The sequence below is a fragment of the Carlito syrichta genome, unplaced genomic scaffold (assembly GCF_000164805.1).
Source record: "Carlito syrichta isolate Samal-C Ts95f unplaced genomic scaffold, Tarsius_syrichta-2.0.1 Scaffold108870, whole genome shotgun sequence".
NCBI classification, from domain to species: domain Eukaryota; kingdom Metazoa; phylum Chordata; class Mammalia; order Primates; family Tarsiidae; genus Carlito; species Carlito syrichta.
Window position 1 is genome coordinate 250,808 of NW_007052966.1, and position 24,153 is coordinate 274,960.

General features: G+C 39.1%; 1 protein-coding gene across 1 annotated transcript in view; it reads right to left on the minus strand.

Annotated features, from left to right (window-relative positions):
* LOC103271023 (dipeptidyl aminopeptidase-like protein 6) overlaps window positions 1-24,153 on the minus strand; it is a 416,180-nt gene that overhangs the window by 222,668 nt on the left and 169,359 nt on the right. The window contains exon 3 of the mRNA XM_008068506.2: window positions 16,692-16,790. Within this exon, the coding sequence (XP_008066697.2) occupies window positions 16,692-16,790 (99 nt within the window). The remainder of the gene's footprint in view (window positions 1-16,691; window positions 16,791-24,153) is intronic.

The following is a 24,153-nucleotide window of genomic DNA, read 5'->3' on the forward strand; positions in this document are numbered from 1 at the left end:
CCCCTCATCCACCTGGCTTTGTGTTCACGTGAAAGTCTTGTGATTTAACCTGTGAAAATTTGGGATAAAAGGCTTACGGTTTGTCCCATTAAACAGTTTCTGCACTAGACAGAGTTCAGTCTCTTTCTTTCTCCCCCCTTTCTTTCTTTCTCTTTATATCTATCCCTCCATCTTTCTTTCTTTTAATATTTATCCCTCCAGTTTAATCGCCGATGCCATCTTTCCTACCAGGGACCCCCAATATCTGCAGGGGCTGGCCCCCCACAGGGCTGAGTGCTTTGGATGTGGTCACAAGCTACATGAATAAGCTGGGATTCTCTTGAAAGAGCAAGGGGGAGAAGAAATACTGGAGGTGGGGAGCATTGTCTCCTCCTTCACAGATAGTTTTGAATTTCTATTGCACATTAAAGTTCAACCCCATGATCGCAAAATTAGTGTTTTTATATTTAATAAACATAATTTTCCACTGAAACTTGGGCAGGTTTTTAAAATCCTCAGAAGGCATTTTCAGAGTAAAGACTACTTCTGTCACTTACTAGCTTGTGACGCAGGGTAAGTGATTTAATCTATCTGACTCCAGGTCCTCTGATGCATAATTCTGGTGTTCATCAAAGGCATTCTGCTGTGTGTAGCTTCGGAGGTTTGTTCTATTTCTTCCCTAATTTGTTGGGAATAAAAGCCCTGCCTAAGAATATGACACGGGAGAAGTTAAAAAAATTAACTCATTTGTTGGTTCCTTGCCTTGAAAAGTATAGAGATCTCAGAAATGTGTCTTGAATTTTGGGATAAAATGATTTGGAGTTTTGCTTGTTGTTGAGAAAGGCTAAATAGTGCCCAAGACAGGAGCACAGAAGAGAAGATTGATAGTGCAGCTAACTTAATCTGCTTAATAAAGTTGCTGGTATCTGGAAGTTGCCTCCTGTTTTCCCTAGAAAAAAGAGATTTTATAGGAGCCCAAAATATTCAAAGAGGTGGGATAAATAAAGAGTCTTGATAATGAAGAGGAGATCATTACCCAGGAGATCATCCAGGCTAGGATCCAGGGATTGCTGGGCAGAAGCCTCAGATGTAAGGTTTACACTTTTTGGGGTGGTTTGGGTCTAAAAACTCAGAACCTGCTTAGCAGCAACAAAATCCAGATGTCAATATTTCTATTCCTATATGATTCTATCACTTCTACTCCAATAATAGATGAGAAAAAACACCAAAAGCATGAATTTTCATTTCAACAATTTGTAAATCATCGTATCTTAGGTAGGTCTACCCTGGTACTTGGAGCAACTTCCTTCTGCAAAATACTCAACTTGCAAAGAGAGGACAAGACAGTGTTTATCAGACCTACACAGAAGGGCCCCTGACACATTTAATATGCAAACATGAGATTCACGCTAAGTTTGAAGGCAACTTTGATTCATTTCTATATCCTTAGCTCTAATACAGTTCTCATTGGCAACTGTTTGGAGAAGTGGGAGCTACTCAAAGGTTCTGTGACTGAAGTGATAGCAGCAAAACAAGGCCACGCAGTTCTTGGAAGAACTCCTAAACAGGAAAGTAAAAGGGAGGCCAGTGAAAAATACTCTGTGAAAAGAAAATCAAGGGGCTTTAAGAAAATCAAGGCATGCCATTCATATCTAAGTTGCTTCAACTTCTGTGGTGGGCCACAGTTTTTCTTTGTCACACTGATATTTTTTGTAAAAGTATGTTATAAAGCATTTTTGTGTTAGTGTACTTTGGAGAACAAAGAAGGAATGGGTGTCCATGCAAGGGGCAAAGTTGAGATGAGAGAGAATTCTGTTATGGGGTCACAATGGTGCACAGGATGAAGTATGCGTGTGTATGTGGGGGGGGGATTAGGTAGACAAGAGAGACCAGGAAAACACAGCATACAAAATATTAAAAATGTCATGAACCTTCCATAGGACATAGGTTCACATCTATGCCCTTCCATAGGACATAGATTCATGTCCATGCCATTCCACAGGACACAATTTATGTCTGTGCCCTTCTATAAGATGTAGGTTCATGTTTGTGCACTTCTTTAGGACACTGGTTCACACCTATGCCCTTTCATAAGAGATAGGTTTACATTTGTGTTCTCCCATAGCACATGGGCTTACATCCATGCTCTTCCAAAGTACATAGGCTAATGTCTGTGCTTTTCCATAGGACACAGTTTCATGTCTATGCTCTCCCATGGGACATAGGTTCATGTCTGTGCCTTTTTATGGGACATAGGTTCACATCTACACTCTTTCATAGAACCAAGTTTCACACCTGTGCTCATCCGGAACACATAGGTTCACATCCATGCTCTTCCGTAGGACATAGGTTCATGTCTATGCCCTTCCATTGGACATAAACACAGGTCTATATTCTTCCGTGGGACAAAGGTTCACATCTGTGCCCTTCCATTGGACATAGATTCACATATACACTCTTCTGTAGGACACAGGTTCACATCTACACTCTTCCGTAGGACATAGATTCACACCTATACTCTTTGATAGGACATAGGTTCACTTCTAAACTCTTCCACTGGATATTGGATCATGTCTGCACTTTTGCATAGGATATAGGTTCACATCCATGCTCTTCCAGAGGACACTGGTTCACATCTGCACTCTTCCATAGGACATAGGTTCACATTATACCCTTCCATTGGACACAGGTTCATGTCTATGCTTTTTCATAGGATATAGGTTCACATTCATGCTCTTCCATAGGACATAGATTTTACATCTATTGCTCTTCCATAGGATATACGTTCACATGTATACCCTTCCACTGGACATAGGTTCACATCTGTGCCCTTCCAGAGGACACTGGTTTACGTTTACACTCTTACATAGGACATAGGTTCACATCTACACCCTTCCATTAGACATAGGTTCATGTCTGTGCTCTTCCATAGAATACAGGCTCATATCTACAGTCTTCCACAGGACATAGTTTCATGTCTATGCTTCCAGTTGACCCTATACAACTGGAAGACTTGTGGATATTTGGGCTGTGTGGAGATGATAACATCATGTGCCCCTTATAGGGTGGCTTTAAGTGATTAAGTGAGAAAATGTATCTAGAGAATTTTGCAGTTGTCCAGCACACTTTAAATATGATCAATAAGTGACAAACATAAAACTTATGATGGGAACACATCTAGTAGTAGAAACATAAGGAGCTATCTCTATTATTTATTCTAAAATCCCAGTGAAAACAATAAAATAGAGTCACACATTTGTTTCTCATTACAAATGAATGTAAACCCTCTTAAAATGCCAAAAGTTAAAAAAAAAAGACTATGGAAAACATCTCAGGGAAGAGTGGGATGGCATAACATTGCCATTGACCCCTCTGATTTCAGTCAGAAAGGGTCCTTCTCACTAGTTGACCATAGCATATGCATTCTCTCCCTTGTCTACTGTATGTGCCCATTCCTAGACATGTTACATACTGGGATTTACAGTATAGTCAGATAGAGTTGGACTACCTAGGCAATTTAACCAGAGAATCAAACAATTAAAATGACTTCTAAATACTTATTCCTGATCTCTGACTGTCACTCTATAAACTATGTTACCAGTGGTGAGAACAAGGCAGCAACTGGGCAGGATTTATATAAATTTGCCCTTTATAATTTCTGACTTAGGACTTATCGGCTTCCAAGCAGCTAACACAGATATACAGAAAACCTACCAACAAAGTGTCAGATGAAAAAAAAAAATGAAATAAAATAACTCTTTTAAGTCTTCCAAATAATTATCCAGCAAAATTATTTTTTTTCAGGAATATTCATTTATTTCTTAGGAACTTGTCTTTGCAGCATACAAGTGCATTAAAGCATTTCGTGCCTGGAGCCCTTGACCAACCAGAAATTAAGTTACCCTAAGTCTTCTTCTGTGGAGACTCAATTGGAGTAATTGCTGAATCATTTATTCTATTAATATTTGTTAAGATTCTGTCACATGTCAGACACTCTGGCCTAAGAGGAAAATATGATAATTACTATAAGGCATCTATGGTCCCCAAGAAGCTTCCTGTCAAAAGCAAGACAGAGATGTAAACAGACACCTGAACATGAAATGAGATACTCTATGGGCAAAAGACTAGTAAGTCATAGGGGACTATACTCAATTATAGAAGAGATCAAGTGAGTCTTTTTTTAATTAATTAAGAAGATGATCAGCATTTGAAAAGATGTCAATGATAATTAATTAGGCTCTAGCAGGTTGCCATGGTTAAGGACTACATGAAATAATTTAATTGAGACAATAAATGATCATGTCAGTGCCTGTGTGAGGGTTACTGTGTTGAAAGATGCAGAGTTTCTAATTAATGGGTCTTCCTGGTGTGCTTCACAACGACCACTCCAGGAAGAGGATGCAGCAGAATCTGACCCTCAGACCAAACAACTATAGTACATCAGGACTCACCTGAGTCCTCAGACTCTTTTCATTCAGATGAAATTAGAGTAAAACAAACTTGTGAGTCCTGATCTGTAGAATGCTGGGATGAAAACATTGGAAGGGTACCTGATCTCAAATCAGGCAAAGTGGGGACGAAAGGGAGGCCCAAGCCTCCCTTTTACCTTAGGATGTTCACTTGTATAACTAATCCTGAATTGCACCCCACATCTTTAAAATAAAAAATATTTTTAAGAAAGAAAGAAAAGAAAATGTTATTGGTCTGGACAGCTTCATCAGGCAAAAGACCACCTGCTCCAGACTTTGATCTGGCCTTGCAGACAGAACCGGCTGACCTCATGGCATGCCTCACAGCATATCCTGTCACCTGGTCTACTAGGTAGGAAAATTGAGGGGATGGGTGTTGTGGGGTTCTCAGGATTGTTCCTTGAAAAGTCTTAGAGACCTTGAAACAATCATATAATATCCTGAATAATATCTGTCTACTCCAAGGTAGGAAAAATAACATATAAATCTCAATTGAGATCCTTTTTCTCAAGAAAAAAATATATGTATACATATATATATCTATATTGTATATATATGTGTGTGTGTATATATATATACACATACAAACATACACACACACACACACACACACACACACACACATATATCTCTAAATAAAAAATGAAAAGAAAATCCTTTTCTTTGTCTGCAAAAAATAAACAAAGTTGAAGTGGGATTTCAGCCTTAGCCAAGGTCTGAACTGGATTCAATAAGGACAGAAGTTGCATCTGTATTTAAATTTTCCAGGGAAGCAACATTTGCCAAAGGAAGAGTAATGAGAAGAGTCAGAACATGTCTCTCTTTGTGGCAAGAGTGCTGGCCCAGCAGAGTCTGCAGAGACTTGAGTCCCTAAATCATGAGTTAAATGGCATTGGTAGCAGGGCCCAGTGTCATCCATCATTTAGGGACTGAAGAGTCCCACCCTCAGGTAGAAGATCCACAGCAACCTTTGAAGGAAGTATGGAAAATGCAGCTGGCCTGCCTCAGACATCCCTCTCGCCGCTGCTGAGGTGAGCAAGGGGGTCTGGCCTCTGCAGAGTGGGCTACATCCCAAAGTGGGCCGACCCTAGCTGGTCTTGGGGCTGATGCTGATTGGGGTTTTATAGAGTTCGACTGCAACATGAGGGAGTGAGCAACTAACTCTAATTTGGAAAATCCAGAGAGAATTTATTTTATACCAAGCCATAAAGGATGAATGAGAATTTCTGAAGCAGAGAAGAGTTGAAGTAAACCATTTTCAAAAAAAGAGCACAGCAGTAGAGACACAAAGCTACCAAAGAACCAGGGATATGGCCAGGGACATTCTAGTGAAAGTAATGGTCCAGTGAGGCAAGGGTGGGTATGCGAGGAGATGAGAAAACTTAGAAGTCACACTGACCAGGAATGCCCTAGATTTTCTAAAGCCACCTTTCAAAAAGCAATTTAATTTCTTTGATTTATAGTTTCCTAGTTTCTATAGTAAAGGTAAACATTCCTACCTCCCTGGGTTTTAGTGAAGGTGGAAATGAAGTGACAGCAGTATTTAATGTAGCTACTGTTATTGCTTCTGTATCTGTTGCTATTATTGCTTCTGCTATCACTGGCACAAAACATTTTTGAATTTTTTCTGTAGATACTATGGAAAACTCCAGTAGGAAACTTTTGAAGAAAGTTATGCAAATGATAGTCTTAGCTCAGATACCAGAAATGTGGAAATGCATTAAAACGAGACAGACAACACAGATAGGCTGCTGTTGAAAGTGTTTGAGCAAATGGAAGTGATGGTATGAACAGGTTTCACTGCATGAATATAGTCCAAGACAAAATCTGCCTCCTGATGCCAGATAATGGAGGTTCTCTTCTCCTGAAAAAAGGTGGAATCTTGAACAACACAACAAAAAAGAGAAAAAATAAACTGGTGGTTTATATAAATGTGTGCTATAATTACACTTTCTTTCTGAAGGGCTTTATTAAAGCACGGTGATAATGCTCTTCAATGTGCATTTTATGTAATGACTTCAAATGATCACTACTATTATCTCCAAATATTCACAGAGCTATGGAAGAACATTTTCACTCTTTTGAAACCTATCCTTTCTGGACATATCCCTGAAGTGACTGCTGGCCAATGGATACAGGCTGAGGCACCAAATGACCCCTAGGAAGGGTTCTTCTTCTCTCGATTTGATTGAAAAATGTGGTCTCCCAAAAGCAGTGGAAATTCTCAAACCATTTTAAAACTTAATTTCTCCCTCTACCTAACCCCATAAGCTTTATATAAAAAAAAACCCATCTGGTTTTTCAAAATACAAAAGAGAAGAGGATAAAGTACATATGGAAATCAAGTTACTTTGAGCCCTATGCACTAACTCCAATTTTATCTTCTAAAACATATACTTTCCCTGTATCAGTCAGCCAGCTGATATTTTCCTACATTCAAAGGAAGCAATTTTCTTCAATTTTACAGTCTCTCTAGTACTGCATCCTAGAGACACAGAGGGCTCTCTGCTAACAAGTGGCGGGATTAATGAAAATGAGCGTAAACAAACACAGACAGCGGAGAGATGCTCCTGCCAGCCACATGGTCTAGCACCACATTCAGACTAAAGTTGAACACGCTGCAGGGAGGAGGCAGGAGCCGGGACAGGCTGTGAGGCCAGGCTCCGCCTAGAGAGAGCAGACAAGCTAATTAGACCAGGCAAGCAGCCTCTGCCAATCAGCCCCAGGCCTGCCTGCATCCTAGCGATACTGGAGAAGAGAGGAAGAGCATGGGCCCCTTGAAGGATGCAGGTGTCCTCAGTTTGCTCAGAGCACCGGGCATGGGGTTTATCAAATCATTTCCGAGGTTCAGTTGCTTTCGTAAAAGGCAAATCTGCAAAGGCAAATATGCTTGTTGAGAGTGTGTGTCACCTAGTGGGCTTACCGGGTGCTGTGGCCTCAGCCATCTGAGCAGAGTAACTGGTTCCATTCATACTGAGACTTTTTTTGTTGTTCATACGTACAGTGAGGAGAAGGCAGAAAGTTGTGTATATATAAACACCTTTCACCCTCTTTCTGTAATTAATCTTTCTCATTATAGTATGAAGCAGGGTTAATAAGACGGTATTTACCATATATATTAGCCTGGTTAGGGGTGTTAAGGTAAGTTGAAATGGAGACCAGGCCTAAAAATCTCGGAGCAGATAAAGCTAACTGGCCTCATAAGTGACCTAAACTTTCTGTGATTTGCAAACATAAATGACACTTAACTTGAGCTATTTTTCATAAATGCCTATTTTTTAATTATAAAGATGTGGGGTACATTTCAGGGTTAGGTATACAAATGTTGATTATGCAGGTACCCTTGTTGATGAGGTTTGTCCCTTCTTCCCCTAGCAGTTTCCCTCAAATGCCAATCCCACCCCGCCCCAGTTTCCAACTAGGGATTCCTAGTTTGCCAATCCCTTTCTTATAGTATTATAATATAGTATTATAATAAAAAAGGTCTGCTTATAAGTGAAAACATATGGTACTCTGTTCTTTGTTTCTGTGATAGACCACTGAATATGATTGACTCTAAATCCATCCAAGTTGCTGCAAAGTCCATATGTTTGCCCTTCTTTGTGGTTACATAATATTCCATTGTGTAATAATATTCCACTTTTTTTTTACCCTGTCCAGCTTCGATGGGCAACATGGTTGGTTCCACGTTTTTGCTATTGTGAATAGAGCTGCAACAAATATATGTGTGCAGGTATCCTCTTTGTAGAATGATTTGAGTTCATCCAGATATATTCCCAATAAGGGAATTGCTGGGTCCAAAGGAAGGTCAATTTCTAGTTCTTTCAGAAACTGCCACACTGTCTTCCAAAGAGGTTGCACTAGTTTGCATTCCCACCAGCACCGATAAATGCCTACATTAAAGAAAAATGCAACTCAAGGCTAACCAATCAGAAGCTGCCAACTAACTTATATAACTAAGGATTTGCCAACAGACTAGACAAAATAAGGCAACAGTAAAGCTGTAACCTATGAAATATTTGCTTTACTTCTGTGTTTGCTTTATAGAAGGATTCCCCTTGGTGGAACTTCAGAACCACTTCTGGTGTGGAGCTGTCCAGTTCCTAAATCGTTGTTTGCTCAAATACTCTTTAAGATTCTATTAAGCCTCAGTTTACTTTTTAACAGGGGCAAACACAAAATCTCAGTATAACTTAGATGATCTGAATGACTTGAAGAAAACCTGTTCCTGGGTGGTAAGGCAGGAAGCAATGTGTGGCTACCATGAGGCAATATCTCATTTACATCTGCCATTACAAAAGTTACAGAGCGCTGACTTCTCTCTAGTGTCATCATTGGTATGGCACACTCCTGCCTTCTTGACCACACCCCCTTGGACCTCTTCCAGGCTCTGCCTGCCCTCTCCTTCTGAGAGGCTCTGGGTACACCTTAATGTCCCATGTTTTCCACTGTCCTCCAAGGGACTGACCTCTTACCTGGTTTCATCCCCATTTCTCAATAACCAAACGAACATTTCCACTTAGTTATCTTTCATAGACTTTGACTCTGAACTCATTATCCAGACACAGAAACCGACCCCCTGTCAATAGAAACACCATTCTAGTTTCCCAGGCTTGAAATCCACAAGTCACTCTTGGTCATATTGTCTTCCCCAGTTCTCCATTTCTACTCAGCTACCACATTCTACTGAGTTATCATACACAGTGGCTTTTTATATGTGTCTTATCCTTTCCATTCACAGCCTAAATTTTCAGTATCAGGACACTGATAAAATTAAGGCACATTAAAACAATGAAATATTACTGAGATGTTAAAATAATAATGAAAATGAATATTTATTGTGATGTAAATATGTTTATGATATGGGCTCTAAGGATTTTCCTACCTAATACACTTAGTTTCATTTCACATTTTACATTATCCTAAAGGATATATATGGAGATCTAGTAGATGCTGTTTTTATTGGAGGGGTGGCAGGTGATTTATAGTATCTTTTGAAATTGTGTTCTCCTCTAATTTATTTTTTTAACATATTTTTTATTTTAAAATTGTGGGGTACAGTTAAGGGTTAGGTATACAAATATGCTTTGTGCAGGTACCCTTGTTGATGAGGTGTGCCCCCCTGTCCCCAGACAGATATCGACTACCGTTAATTCCACCTTCCTTCCCCTCCCTGCCACCCCCATAGTTTCCCGCCATTGTCAGTCCTTTTCTTATAGTATTACAATAGTCTTTCAAGATCCACTTATGAGTGAGAACATGTGATACTCAGATCTTTGTTTCTGTGAGAGATCACTCAGTATTACAAACTCCAATTCCATCCAGGTTGCTGCGAAATTCACGATTTTGTTCTTTTTGATGGCTGCATAATATTCCATTGTGTATATGTACCACATTTTAAAATCCAGTCCTCTTTTGATGGACTGCATAATTTACTATAATAAATACATAATATACATATGATAAATGCATAATACATTTAATAAAAGTAGTTGATACAATATATAGGCCTAAGCTTCTTGCACCGTGATGTTCCGCTCTTCTAAAACTTTCAGTGCTGATAGATCAGACCCAACTTCTCAGTTTCTCTAAATTCTCCTCCATGCCCACTTGCCTCTCCTCATCTTCTAAAAGCCTGCAAAATCTGGTCCCAGCTTCCACTGTGACCTCATCTGGCTCTACACTGTTTGTGAATAGGCCAAGCAGCCCTCTTCATCAGAGCCTTCATATTTGTTGTTCCATGTGCGTGGAATATTTTCTTCCAGAGCGCTTACTTGTATGATTCTCAAGTTCCTGTCTGCTCAAAACCACTTCCTCAGAAAAAACATTTTCCCCCCAACCATTCTATGTGAAACAGCATGCCCATTCTTTTCTTTATCTTTAAAACTAGGCTGGTTTAAGTATCAAATGAGAAAATTTTCAGGAAGTACTAGTAAATGGTCACATAGCAGGGACTTTGCTGGTGCTGGGGATACAGTGGAATTTACACATGGATTTTACACATGGAAAGACAGATGTTGAATAAATAATTATGTTTAACATATGTAATGAGGATAAGTCCAGGATATACGAGCCTAAACCAAGAAGAGTCAGTGCAGTGCAGAGAAGCCTGCTTGGGGAGTGAGAATTAGGGAGCAGCTTAAAGGGAGAAGATGATGTGTAAGGGTAGCAACTAGGAGAGATGATAGCTGGGCAAAGAGAAGAGGGGGGATGTTCTGGAAAGAGGGAATGCCCTGTGGAAGAACCATTTTAAGGAAAAAGAAGGAAGATGGATTTTTGAAACCATCAAAAGAAGCCCAAGTAGATTAAGGTTTAGAGCAAATTGGGGAGACTGCCAACAGGTGAAACAAGAAAGTAAACAGATTCTTGGAGAGTCCAAGAAATGGAGAGTGTGGTGGGCTAGGACTGGTGCCTCATCCTAAGAGTGGTGGGCAGTAGGGGGAAGTTTTATGATGGAGAGGCTGGGGTGGATGATGTAGTTCTGGGCATGAGAACTTAGGTGTCCAGAGACATAGTGAGGGTCTTGTGAATTAGCCAGTGAGGCACACACACATAAACACCCCGCCTGCTCAGAAGAGCATATAAACTAGAGATAGGGTACCAAAACCTATCATCATATAGATGGTAGCTAATGTCACGGGAATGAATTATTTCCCCAAGGGAAAAGCACAGTGAGAGAAATGAGAAACCAGAGGAATTTAGACATTTAAAGTTGGAAACATAAAAATCCCACCCCAGTTGCTCAAGTGATAACCCTTCTCCGTGCACCTGAGCCATTATCCAAGGGCCCAAGCAGAGACTTTGTCTGGTACTACTGTGCCAGGTTTGTGTTCTGCTCCCTATGCTTCTGAGTGGACTGCTGCCACAAGGAAGTCACATGCCTCAATGTCACAGGGAAGCCAGGATGAGCATTGCATGTTCTGAAGGTGGAGCTGGCAGGATTTCTTGATGGATTAGATATGGAGTGTAAGAGGAAAAAGCAAAATAAAGGATGACTTCAACGTTCTTAGCTTATTCTGCCAGAAGAATGAATTTCTCATCAACTGACATCAGGAGACTGTAGATAGGGCAGATTTGGGGTTGTTTGGTTTTGATTTTGGCGGCTGGTGGAGGGGTGGGGTGGTGGTGAATAAAAAAACTCAGCCTTGGAGATATTCAGGCTAAAGTTGTGATATCGTCTGAGAAGTGTGTGATAAGTCTGGTCTGGAAACATACATTACGAGTCATCAACGTACAGAAGATATTTAAAATCATGAGACTAGATGAAAGCACCAAGGGAAGGTATACAGATATAAAAAGGGGAGGACCAAAGACCAAGCCCTGGGGTTCACCAACATTGTAAGTCAGGGAACAAAGGAAAAATCAGCAGAGACGTGAGAAGGAGCTGCTCATAGGTGGAGATAAAACCAGGAGGACATGATGGCCTATGAGCCAAGCAAAATAAAAGTTTATTCTGGGTGAAGGAGTAATCACTTGTAGCAAATGTTACTGACAGGTAAAATAAGATGAGGTCTGAGAAATGACCATTGCATTTAGCAACCTGGAGGTCATCCATGACTCTGACAAGAGGAGTTTCAGAGAGTGCTGGGGGTGGCAGCCTAACTAGGGTGAACTTGGAGAAAAGGGTAGAAGAGTAATTGGGGTGTCATGGACAGACGACTGCTTCAAGCTGCAAAGGCAAACAGAGAAATCAAGCAGAACCTGGCAAGGACTGCAGACAAGGTAAGTCGTTTGTGCTTGAAGTGAGAGAAACAAGAGCATATTTGTTTCATGACAAGAATGCTCTAATACAGAGCAAAAAAAAGAGAACATTTAGTGAGAAAGGAGAGATTTGCTGCAATTATCCCTCAAGAAAGTGAAGCAAGTTCACTTGTGCTTCATTTAGGCTGAGCACAGAAAGGAGACAGGTCACCTGTGGTTGCAGGTGAGGGTGAGGGCAGGGCACTGGGCAGTATAGACACCAGTCTATGTGATGGTGGGAGTGTTCATAAACTCTCTTCTGGTAGGTTCAGTTGAGAAAGGGGGATGGGGAGGAAGATTGAAGAGAGAGAATAAGGTTTGACACCGTGTATCATCTAGGTATGAAAGAGAGTAAATGGGCTAGGAGAGCCCAGGATGACTGATCCATGTAAACAACCGTAACCAAAAGACCCCATCACGGCAGCTATCCCTTGGCATGGAATCCCAGAACAACACAAAAAAGTGTCCCAAAAAGTTGAGAAATGCAGTGTGGTTATTATAACAGGTATATGAATTTCCTCAAGGGAGCACATATGCGGAGAGACTGTTACGGACACTTTCAGGAAGAGTATGCCTCCTTGAGAGGGAGCTCAGAGTGAGTCTTTCTATTATTTTAAATACCTCATTAGGTTTGTCCCAGTGGTTGTAACAAACAAGGTGAGAAGTCTCCAAGGTTTTAGCATATTAGGGAATTTAAAGGCTATTATATCAGAAAAGGTAGATTAAAAAATTAAGTCTACAGTATAAACATAGGGGAAGGGAAACTTAACTCTAACCCAACACATTTCCTCCTGATAAATAAAGTGTATTAGTTCTAGACTATTGACTCCAATATTAAATCCAAGGTACATTTTTTAACATTAGTGGTTAATAATGCAAACAAAAAAAAAATCAAGTATCTTTCTGTGTAGGGAATTACACCATTTTTCTTTATCACTTGAGTATTTTGTTATTTTGACACAGGCATTATGGGGATAAGGATTCTAGAACAGAAAATTTAAAGGATGGCAATAATTCTGAAATATGCAAAACCTACACTCTTGGTTAAAACACACAATGTAGCTAGTGAGGTCGTAAAAGAAATTGGTAGGAGACAGGAGACCTGGATTCTGTCCAGTATAGTTTAATTTATTTAAAAAAACAGAGAAACCTAGGTTTAAGTCTGAATTTTGCTACTTACTATGTGATATTGAGAAAGTTATTTAAACACTCAAAGTCTCAGTTTTCTCATCTGTAAAATGTGAAAATGGTATGACTACCATTATTAAATGTATTAGTAAATATAAAGCACTCAGCCTAGAGTTGAAGATATAGTAAACATCCTGCTGCTGCTACTGACGATGATGAGATGATGATGATGATGGTAACAAGGAAGAGGAGGGGAAGAATAAGCCTGTGCTGACAGCAGTGTGGTGGTAGATGATGGGGGTGTGTGATGACATCTATGTCTACCACTAAGAAACAGTTCTAAGGCAAATTCCTCATCTTCTCTGGGCCCAGTAATCTGCCTGCTACATTAAGGGTACTCAACAAACTCTTACTGAATGAATGAATGTTTTAATAATTTCTAAAGCTCATCCAGCTACACCACATGAGATAATTCTATGACTTTGCAGTAATCTTTTCCTGGCTCTTAACACTTAGGCTTGTGGTATACCAACAAAAATAAGTGAATTTTCTATGACATCTGTCAAAAACCAATTATGAAGGCTCAGTTAATCATTGCAGTTACTTCATTCACTTGAAGCTATTACATCTTTAGGGAGTAGGAAGAAAAAGAATGATCAGAAAGAGGAATAAGTAAAAGAAAAGTAGGAGGAAGCTGAGAGCAGTGTTTGGGGAACGAATGGTTCCAATACACTCCCAATGGGGCCCAGTCTTTGGAGACCCGACCACCTGGTTACTTCACAACAAAACTTCACGCTGAGTGTACGTGTTCACAAAGGAAGAATCATCCTAAGGAATAGCATGTCCACTTAGACTTGCAAGTAGTCTTTAGGAATAGATGTATCCCCCTAAGACAGGCAGGCTGGGCATTTTCTGCGGGGCACATGGTTACTGCTCAATTGCTGATATTACTTTCAACTTTGTAAATATAAAGAAGCCTTGGCTGGTTTCCTCTGGCCACAGAACCAGTGCATCTCTGGGCCAGCTCAACTCACCTGTTCACACAAACTCCTGATATCATTAACTGGCACAGGTTCCTACAGAAACTTATGTGCTTTTGGACCTCCACATCTCTGCTTAGACTTTTTTGGGGGTGTGGGGAGGCATATGGGATGCTAACTTAGGCCAAGTCTGAAACCATGAGTACCCTAATAAAAATATATACTTCTATTATGTCAGCACCTCTTGGGGTCTCTCTAGGTCCTCGTCCAACTGACTCTGAACCCCAGAGTTCTGGTTTGGTGTCTCTTGGTTTATCTCTACATTCTATCTCTCCAGAAGCTTTTGTTTCATTTTGTTTTTATTTTTGATCCCTGGATATTGTGTCACAACTTACGTTTGGTTCTCCCAGCCACATTTCAGCACGACTAACAATTTAGACTTACATGTTCAGGGATCTACTCTCTACCTTCTCTAACAAACTCCTGGTCATTCCTTTAAGATTGAGTTTAGACACTGTCACTGAAATGTCTCTGAAGAAGAATGAGAAGATCATATTCCTTCTCTCTGCACACGTTGCTCATTGTTTTGTCTCCCGAACATGACTTTCAGCTCTTTAATGAGAGTAATCATACTGTATCCCCAAGATCTGGCCCAGAGCATGCTGTGGGTGTTTATATCTGCCCATGCAATAAGTAAACACATATAGCAGATGCTTAGCCTCAAAACTAAAGGTAAAATCAATTCTTCTCTCAAAAACAAAACAAAACAAAACAAAACAAAAAAAACTTTGTTCTGTCTATTTTTTAGATTTCAGTGTGCCCCTCCCATTGGTATTCATGATATTCTGTCCTCATTTCTCCTAAATTTTTTATAAAATACTTATCCTTGGAGATCTGGCTACTCTTCATTTTTAAGTAAGGTAATCTAAGGGTCAGAAATGAATGCCAAAGCCACAGTAGAGGACACAAGAGAAGCTACTACTGCCCTAAACAGAAGACTAACAGCAAGAAGTCATTGCTAGTTGACTTTTGAGGGTTTGTAAACCATGAAAAGTATTTCAGAAGCAGTTTGAGAGGAAAAAAAAAAAATCCACACAATGACACTCTGACACTCAGCATACCAGGACAGTGGGAAGAGCTTTGGAAGTCAAGAAATGGACTTCTAGCCACAGCTGTGCCTTAGCCAGCTCTGTGACCTCGGAAAAGTCAGTTAGCATCTCTGGACCTCATTTACTATAAAAGCGAGGATATATTTTATGTTATTTTTATTTTTGGAGTCAGGGTCTCACTGGAGTACAGTGGCATAACCATGGTGTTCACCACAACCTTTACTCTCTGGGCTCAGGTGATCCTTCCACCTCAGCCTCCCAAATAGCTGGGACTACGGGCATGTGCCACCATGCATGGCTTTTTTTTTTTTTTTTTAATAGAGATGTGGTCTTGCTATGTTTCCCAGCCTGGTCTTGAACTCCTGGGCCTAAGCACTTCTCCTGCCTCAGACTCCCAAGGTGCTGGGGCTATAGGCATGAGCCACTATGCCCTGCAAAAGCAAGGAATTAAACTAGACCTCAAGCATAAAACTTTAAAGGTTCTGTGACCTGAGGATAAATTTTCAGGTGCATTCCACTGAAGCAAAGACTAAATGTAAACAACAGCAATGGAGATAGGGGGAGAGTGCTAGGAATAAAACTGGCAGAGGGTGGCTGAACAGTCAGTGACATCTTTTTTTTTTTTAATGAATGCATTCAAATTATTTCAGACCCAATTAAAGGAAACAGATTATGTTATGAAGCATTAGGCATAGACATATGCCTTCTTTTTCTGATTGTACTTTGTTCCATTGTTTAAGAAAATTTTTTTTCCCCCTAAACAAGAAAGTAGATTTAATCCTGATTGTTAAAAAAAGGGAAAATAAATTTATCTGCATCTGTGCACTGGGTCTCATTGTTCACTGGCACTATTCTAAGAGAATCCTTTGAGTTACCTTCAGTCCTCTGACTAGTGGGAAGAGAAAGCAAGAGTACATGGAGAAGGAAGTAAAGCTCAGCTGTGCCTCTCCACTGTCGCTGTTGCTTAGCAACATTCCACATCTCCCTCTGAGAAATAACCTCTCTGGGAGGTGACACAGAGGGAGCATCCTCGGCTGACCCATTCTCATGAAGTGGATGGTGTGCCGATGTTCCCAATGCAACACCATTAAAAAAACAAGACTGATTTTACCAGACACGCATTTTCTTGGAAATATAATCTGAGAATTATCACAGCAAAAGTTCTGTGGATCCCCTTCGACAGCCAAAAAGGAAATCTGAGAGGCAAACTACTAAGCCCAAACTATCGAAAGTGGAAGAAGAATGGAGAAGTTATTTCTCATGTGCATGAAGGACTTGGGACTCACCACTTATCCACTTAGCCTCAGGGTCATGAATTTTGAAATCTTCACTGAAGAGATCTTCCACAGTGACCTTCTTCTTTTGAGACAAACTATTATCTTCCGCTGGAAAAAAGCAAGGCAAATAGTTAAACACTTTTTTTAATTGGTAAAATGAAAGGATATAAATATTCACCATGCAGAAGCAGTATGTAAAACATATAATTTCCACATATCAATGCTGAACAAAAGCCATTCTTGCTTTTTATTTTTAATTCCGCTTTCAAAGACTATGCTAAAAAGATTATGGCATCACGCCTCCTCTTCCCCACTCGAAACAATATAAATGATCATATTTCTTAGTAGGGATGTTAAAAATTATCTCAGGATTGATTTATCAATAATAAAGTGGGAGTTGTCAAGAGAGGAAGGTACAATATCCAGAATGGATTTCAATTGTATTATATAATCAGTCATGTTTAAGCATTCATTAAATGTCACTGTCTATGGGCAGCATGTCGAGTGCTAGGAACTCAAATACATATAAAATATCCCTTAGGTATTTACTCCCCATAAGCTTTACATGTTGGTGGCTATCTCTGAGTTGCAGATTAGTTTTTGTTCAGGCAGGATCAACTCCCAAATATATGTATACAAATTACCAGCTTCTGCCCTGCATCATCTTGGTTACTATGCTTAAGAGTAAGCACTAGGGATAAGCCTACAAAAGTACTAGACTATTCATCCTAAGAGGATATGTTTAGCTAATGGCACAAGTGGGTGAGACTTTAAAAATTTGGCAGCTTTTATCCTATTTTCAGAGGTCAAAGCTTCTGGGGTTTTAACTTTTCCTCAGCAAAGGTGTCTCCATTAGAGCCACAAAAATGCATTCATATACTTTTAAAAGACAAAGTACTGTCAGGATGTCTGACCTGTGATGTACAGTGATAGTAAGGGTAGTAGAACAGATAAAGCACAAGGTCAATCCATTCCACCACCCTCACTTTTGTCATACTAATAAAAAAATCTTTATCCTAACTTGACCATTTCTGATGTTCATAATCCACCTAGAATGCTTATTTACTTTCCAGACCTCTTACATAGAAGAAGTTAAACATCACTGCACATTTTTTGAAGACTCCCAGTTCTCAATTCATCAGTTTCCTGTTGTATTATGAAGGGTAATCTTAGTGCTAATTTAGGTGCATGGGTCTGTATGCATTCCATGTTAGGTGGCTACAGACCGTTATGTTTTTGCACCTTCATGTTTGGTTGTTACATCTGTTTCTCTTTTTAGTTTCTGGCGGTTACAATTTCTTGGGCTGTCATTGTGTTTGACCTCGACAGTATCATTTGCCTCTTTGAATTTTGCTTCAAGACCTGTGGCAGGTTAGGAAAGCAGCAAGAAATTTTGTTCAAATTCATAATGAAATAGGAATAAATTATTCTGAATGAAATTCTCAGAGTTTCTTCTAAAACTCTAGTTCGTAGGTTTCATTACATCACTTTCGGTTTCTTTTTTTCTATTAACACCTCTCTGGATGTTAATAGAATACCAAGTTGCCAGAAAAAGTCATGTGTTCCTTTGTGCATTAATTGATTTTAGAAATATCAAATAAACTTGATGTACATAAAAGTCTTTTGAAAATTACAGAATGATGTGATTCAAACAGATCCCTATTGTGATGACTGTATGTGGAGCGATCCCAGGTATCGAACACAGTATGTTTCATCAACAAGTGCTTCCCTCTAGAAGTTTTCTATGCACGATTGAAGCAGCCCTGGATGAAGACACACAGCTTCAAACATGATGCATTTTCATACCCAGAACTATAAATGAGTATTTTAAATATTTCTAGACATTGACCCAATAAAGTTATACTATGATCTTGCAGTTAAGAAGTCAACATTTCTAAGACATTTTTAAGTATATGGTCAAGAAAATAAATAATCGTATTAAAATTTAAATTTTATCGGATTCAATTTTACTATTCAAGGGTGATTATAGATCTATGTTTTGGGGCATCCATGTGTCCAATAGTCAAAGAATGCAAGACTGCCACTTAAATAAAATTTGGAAATAATCAATAAAAGGGAAATTAAATCACTTTCTGAACATTCTTTTTTATAAATGTGCTTCATTTTTAAAACTCTTACTTTATATGTTTTTAAAAGATATTTATAAAATGTATAAGCCTTTTATACAGGGACAGATTATGATATATACCATTAAAAGTGGTCCATTCTACCCAGGAAACTTAATTTGTCACTGCTGGCCTCTCTGGACCTAAAAAGTTTATTTATACACTCAACTACTACCATCTAGTTCATTGGCTTACAGTTTGATTCATTCATAAAACCATTTGACATGATGACAGGCATAAGTGACTGCCACATCCCATGAACCATGCTGAGTCCTGAGGAATTAAAACTGAAGGGTGTTATACCTGACTGCAAAAAGCTCACAGAGCAATAGTGACAGACAAAGTCAAATGAATAACTTGAATGCAGCAGTCATGGTGCTAAGAGCAAGAAGGCCTGTTATGCTAGCATTTAAAGGACGCAGGAAATAAGAAGTGGGAGGAATTCCAGGAATACTTTCTTGAGGAAAGAATCTGATAGCCAAGATAAAGAACCTAGAAGAACATTCAAGCTAGGAAGGATTGCAAGGGCCCAAATGTGTCAGGAGATGCAGTATTTTCAGGAAATTGTGCATGTGTTGGCAATGGCACAGCAAACAATGTGAGCAGAAAATAGCTAAGGGGAATGTGGATTCTCTCATTTTATTTGATATTCTAAAATTCTATTAGTAGTATTTTCAGTTTAACAATCACCTTTCTTCATGTCAATAATTATCAATATTTATCAATATTATTATCATTAATATTATCAACAATTATATCAATCAATATTTCTTCTCCATCATTCAATTTCCTCCTTCCAGAATCCCACCTGGGCTCAATGGAAACTTCTAGGTCAATTGCCACATCTTGCTTTTTTCTTGCATGTTTTCCATGTTTTTGTCTTTGGAAGCATTTGCCTGATTTCTTCAGTTCAATCTTCCATTTATCAATGTTTTCTTTAGTATGTCTAGACTGTTCTTTCATCCAGCTACTATTTTAAATTTTAAATAATTATCTTTTAATTTTGAATATTCTTAAATAGCTCTTTTTTCAAGATCATCTACTACTAATTTATAGTTTAAAGCTCTTTTGATAATTCTTTTAAGAAACTAAAATGTTATTTTCTGTTTTTTTCTATTGATTTAAATTTCTTTGGATTGTAGTTTCATGAGTGTTAGGTTAGCTTCTGCTTTTTTTTTTTTTTTTTTTGAGTTGGAGTCTCACTCTGCCACCCAGACTGGAGTTCAGCGGCAGCTCCCGGCCACCACAGCCTCAAACTGCTGGGCTCCAGCGATCCTTCTGCCTCAGACTTCCAAGTAACTGGAACTACAGATGCGTGCTACCCCACCTGGCTAATTGATTTATTGTAGAGATGAGGTCTCGCCAGGTTGCCCAGGTGGGTCTTGAACCCATGGGCTCAGGCAATCCACTCACCTCAGCCTCCTAAAGTGCTGGAATTACAGGCTGAGCCACCGAGCCCGGCCAGCTTCTGCTTTATAGGAAGATGTTTTCTGCAAGCACCTTGTATTTCTTCATTGTGTATTTCTATTTTTTGTGTATTTTCTTTATTGGGTTGTGAAAGACTCTTCATTGGGTGGTCTCAGGAATGTCCTCAGGCAATTTTGACATTCTGTCTGAGTAATGGCTGTAGATTAGGTCATATGTGGCCATTTGGGCCAGAGCCCTTCATCACAAATGGTGATCTAAGGCCTTTTGATTATGAATCCAGTTTTAAGGCAAGGGCCCTGTCTAGCACTGTCCTCTCAAGGACACCAACATTCCAGCCCCTCCTGTTGTGCCTAACTTCAGCTGCAATGCCCTGAGGGTCACAGAAACTTAGCCTTACTTCTTGCTGTAGGTTTTCACCTGCTCCTTTCTTTGAGGTTACCTTTCAATCTGAGGTATGTGAAAAACCCTTGTTCTTGTTTTTGAATGCAGTTATGTTTCTGTTACTTATTTTTCTATTACTTTCACATGTTTGCAGTAAAAAGGGGGAAGATTTCTGTGTTCAACTTTCCATCTTAAACTGGAAGTCAACATAACGTTGGAGCTACAAAAAGTGGCAAGTGGCTTTCATAGTTTGAATTTCATCCTGAAGCCTTTTCAGAGATCATTGGAAGGTAAAGTTCTTTCAGCCCTTTAGCTTGATATACAATAGAAAACCACACAGCATTCTAGCTAGTTCACTGGCATGCAAAGGCATGCTGGAATCTACAGTGATGTAATTTTCCTAATTATCCTTTATATAGGTCAATACATAATGCAAATTTCTCAGGCTCCTCCTTGTCCCAAGATATTTGTTAAGCAGATGTGTTAAACAGTAAGGTTGTTGGAGAACATCTTGGAACTCCTTCTCCAGAGATTTTTAAAACTACAAAACTGGAAATAAATTCCATCACCTAAACATAGCTTCTCAAGGTGCTTGCAATCACTTGCAAGTGATGATGAACCACTCAAAAACTCAATTTGATAACAACAAAAAAACCTACTCAGATGAGTCAGAGGCCTCATGCAAGGTTGTGCTTTTTGGAGCAATTTGGAATAACTGACAACTCTAAAATGCTTTATAGTCTTCAGAGTACAAAGATATTTATTATCTCTTCTGATCTTCTCCATAACAAGGAAGAGAAAGTCATATTGCAGAAAGTAAACCTGAGCTACTGAGAGGTTAAATGACCCCTCCAAGGGTGTGCGGAAAGTTAGTTGACAGATGGCAGGAACTAAGAGTGTTCATGACTCAAAGGAGACAAAGACTATGGTGGACTCATTGGAGACAGCATCATAGGGAGATAGACCCCCAAGCTGAGGCTCAGAGTAAGGCACTCTTTATATTTAGAATAATTTGTATGTTGTTTTTACAAAAAAATATTTGTTTGCTCTCTTATACACATTTCACAAGAACATGTGGAAATTAAAAAAAAACTGGGTATTTTTCAATGTCTGTACTATAATTCACAAGTTCTAATAAGATTACTTCTGCTTAAAAATAAGCCACCACAGCCTGTTTCATTAATGATAAGCCTAACAAGGATACTGCACAGTAAAAAGGAAAAGGCTCGATGTGAACACAGAAAACACTTCTTTTAGTTCTGCCAGCGTGTTTATTGACTGAGTGCCCTGTGTCAATCACTGTTAGATGCTGGAACAATACTTTCAATTAGATTTCTCTCTTTCTTCTCTTTTTTTCTCCTTGAAGTAAAAGAAGCGCGATCAATGCTATCTGTTGTAGATGCTTCTCATATTTCCTTGGTAGACTCTTATCATAATAAAAGAGTAAATTTAGATCACACTGTACTAGCAACAGATTAGGAACAATAAGATTGAAAAACAGATAGCTTGTTTGCAAATCACAATGTGAACCTTGCGGATTTTGCCCTAATCCTCAATTACACTGTTCCATGGTGGCAGATTGTTCACCATATGAATCCTTAGGTCAGAACTGAGAAGGCAACATCTCATACATAGGCAAAAACCCTAGAGACAGAAGGAAGCAGCAGCAGCTGAGTCAAGGGAACACTCTTTCTCTTTACAAAGAGCAAGATTTACTTCAAAATACGTCCAAATATGTATCTCTGAAGAAATCTTTCTGGAGTTGTCTAACTCTGAATGTAAGAAACTGAGTAACTACAGTTGGGCTAAGAATTACATGAAGCAGTCTTACCTGGGTGATCCTAGAGGAACCATAGGAAAATTCACAGTCACTACTGCTTTAGAATTTTTTTTTTTTACTTGCTCCAAGTTGATCATGCATTCTTTTCTGCTACCAGGAGCTATCACTGAACTGGCTACTTGCTTTCAGGTTTATTTCCCCTGCTAGTTTGAGCTTTTTTCCCTTTTCTTTTTACTATAGAAACTGTGACTTCTTCATCTCTGTGAGGGGCCTGGCCCACGGATATTCAATCAATTTCTTCGGAATGAATAAAGCATTTATTTTAAAAATCTATGCCTTTGCTTTTAATTTTGTTTTTTAAAAAAGTCTTTGTGTTACTAAAGTATATCATTTATGGTTATGCCTCAAATTTATGTCCATGAAAAGTCTTGCAGATATTGATTTATCTTGAAAGCTTTTTCTCAAGTTCACATCTTTAAAACAATCTAAAAAAACTAGTAGCATAATACCAAAATTAGGACCATCCTCCTAAGTGAAGCAACACAGGAACAGAAAACCAAACACTGCCTACTCTCACTGGCAAGTGGGAGATAAACCAAGGAACTGCAAAGGCATACAGAATGGCACAATGGACACTGGAAACTTAGAACGGGAAGGCGAGGAAGGAGGACAGGAATGAAAAATCACCTGTTGGGTATATTGTTCACAGGTGGGGGTGGAAGGTACACTTGAAGCCCAGACTTCTTTGCCACTGTGCAATACGTCCACGTAACCTGAAGTCTGTATTCCCTAACCCACATCTTTAAAATGAAAATTTAAGAAAAAGAAATTAAAAAAAAACAAAACTATTCACAGAATATTTTTTATTGAAATGCTTGAAACTAAGTCAGCAGTGTTATTCAGTACAGCCTATAAATTATGAAATTCTAGATGTGCTTAATTTTATTTATTTAATTTTATAGATGCGGGGTACAAGTCAGGATTAGGTACATAAGTGGTCTGCGTGCGGGTAAAGTTTGGGTCTCCCACTGGTCCTCACTTCCCCTGGCTTAGGATCGGGCACCCTCAGTGATGCTATGTGTCCCCTGCCTCCCTCCCCTGGCAGTGTCCCGCTACTGCTTGATCCCTCTCTTTTAGTATCGCGATACATGCTCAGGACCCACTTAGGAGGATGAACATGTGGTATTTAGTTCTTTATTTCTGTGACAGATCACTGAGTATGACAGACTCTAAATCTAGCCAAGTTGCTGCAAAGTCCAGATTCTAATCAAATACATCAAAGGTATTTACCCCCTTCAGGTACTTAATTCTTTTAGATCTAGGAAATAAATTGAACTCTTAAAAATATATTTATCAACTTGTTTGCTTTAGTAAATTACAACCGTTGGGCACCTGTGACTTCACATAATAATATGCACATAGGTCGACCTGTGTACCTTCCTAGTTTATCTCTTCTTTGACATCTTTATTAGAGATAAAATTTACATACCATAAAATTCACCCACTTAAAGTGTACAACTCAGTGGTTTAAATACATTCACAGAGTTGCACAACCATTATTGATGAATAGAACATTTTCATTACCCCAAAAAGGAATCCCATAACAATTAGTAATCACTTTCCTCATCCTCTTCTCAGTCCTAGGCTACTAAAAATCTTTCTGTTTCTGAACATTTGGCTATTCTGGACATTTTACAAAAATGGAATCATATAGTACAGACTCTTTTGTGATTGGTTTACTGTACTTAGCACAATG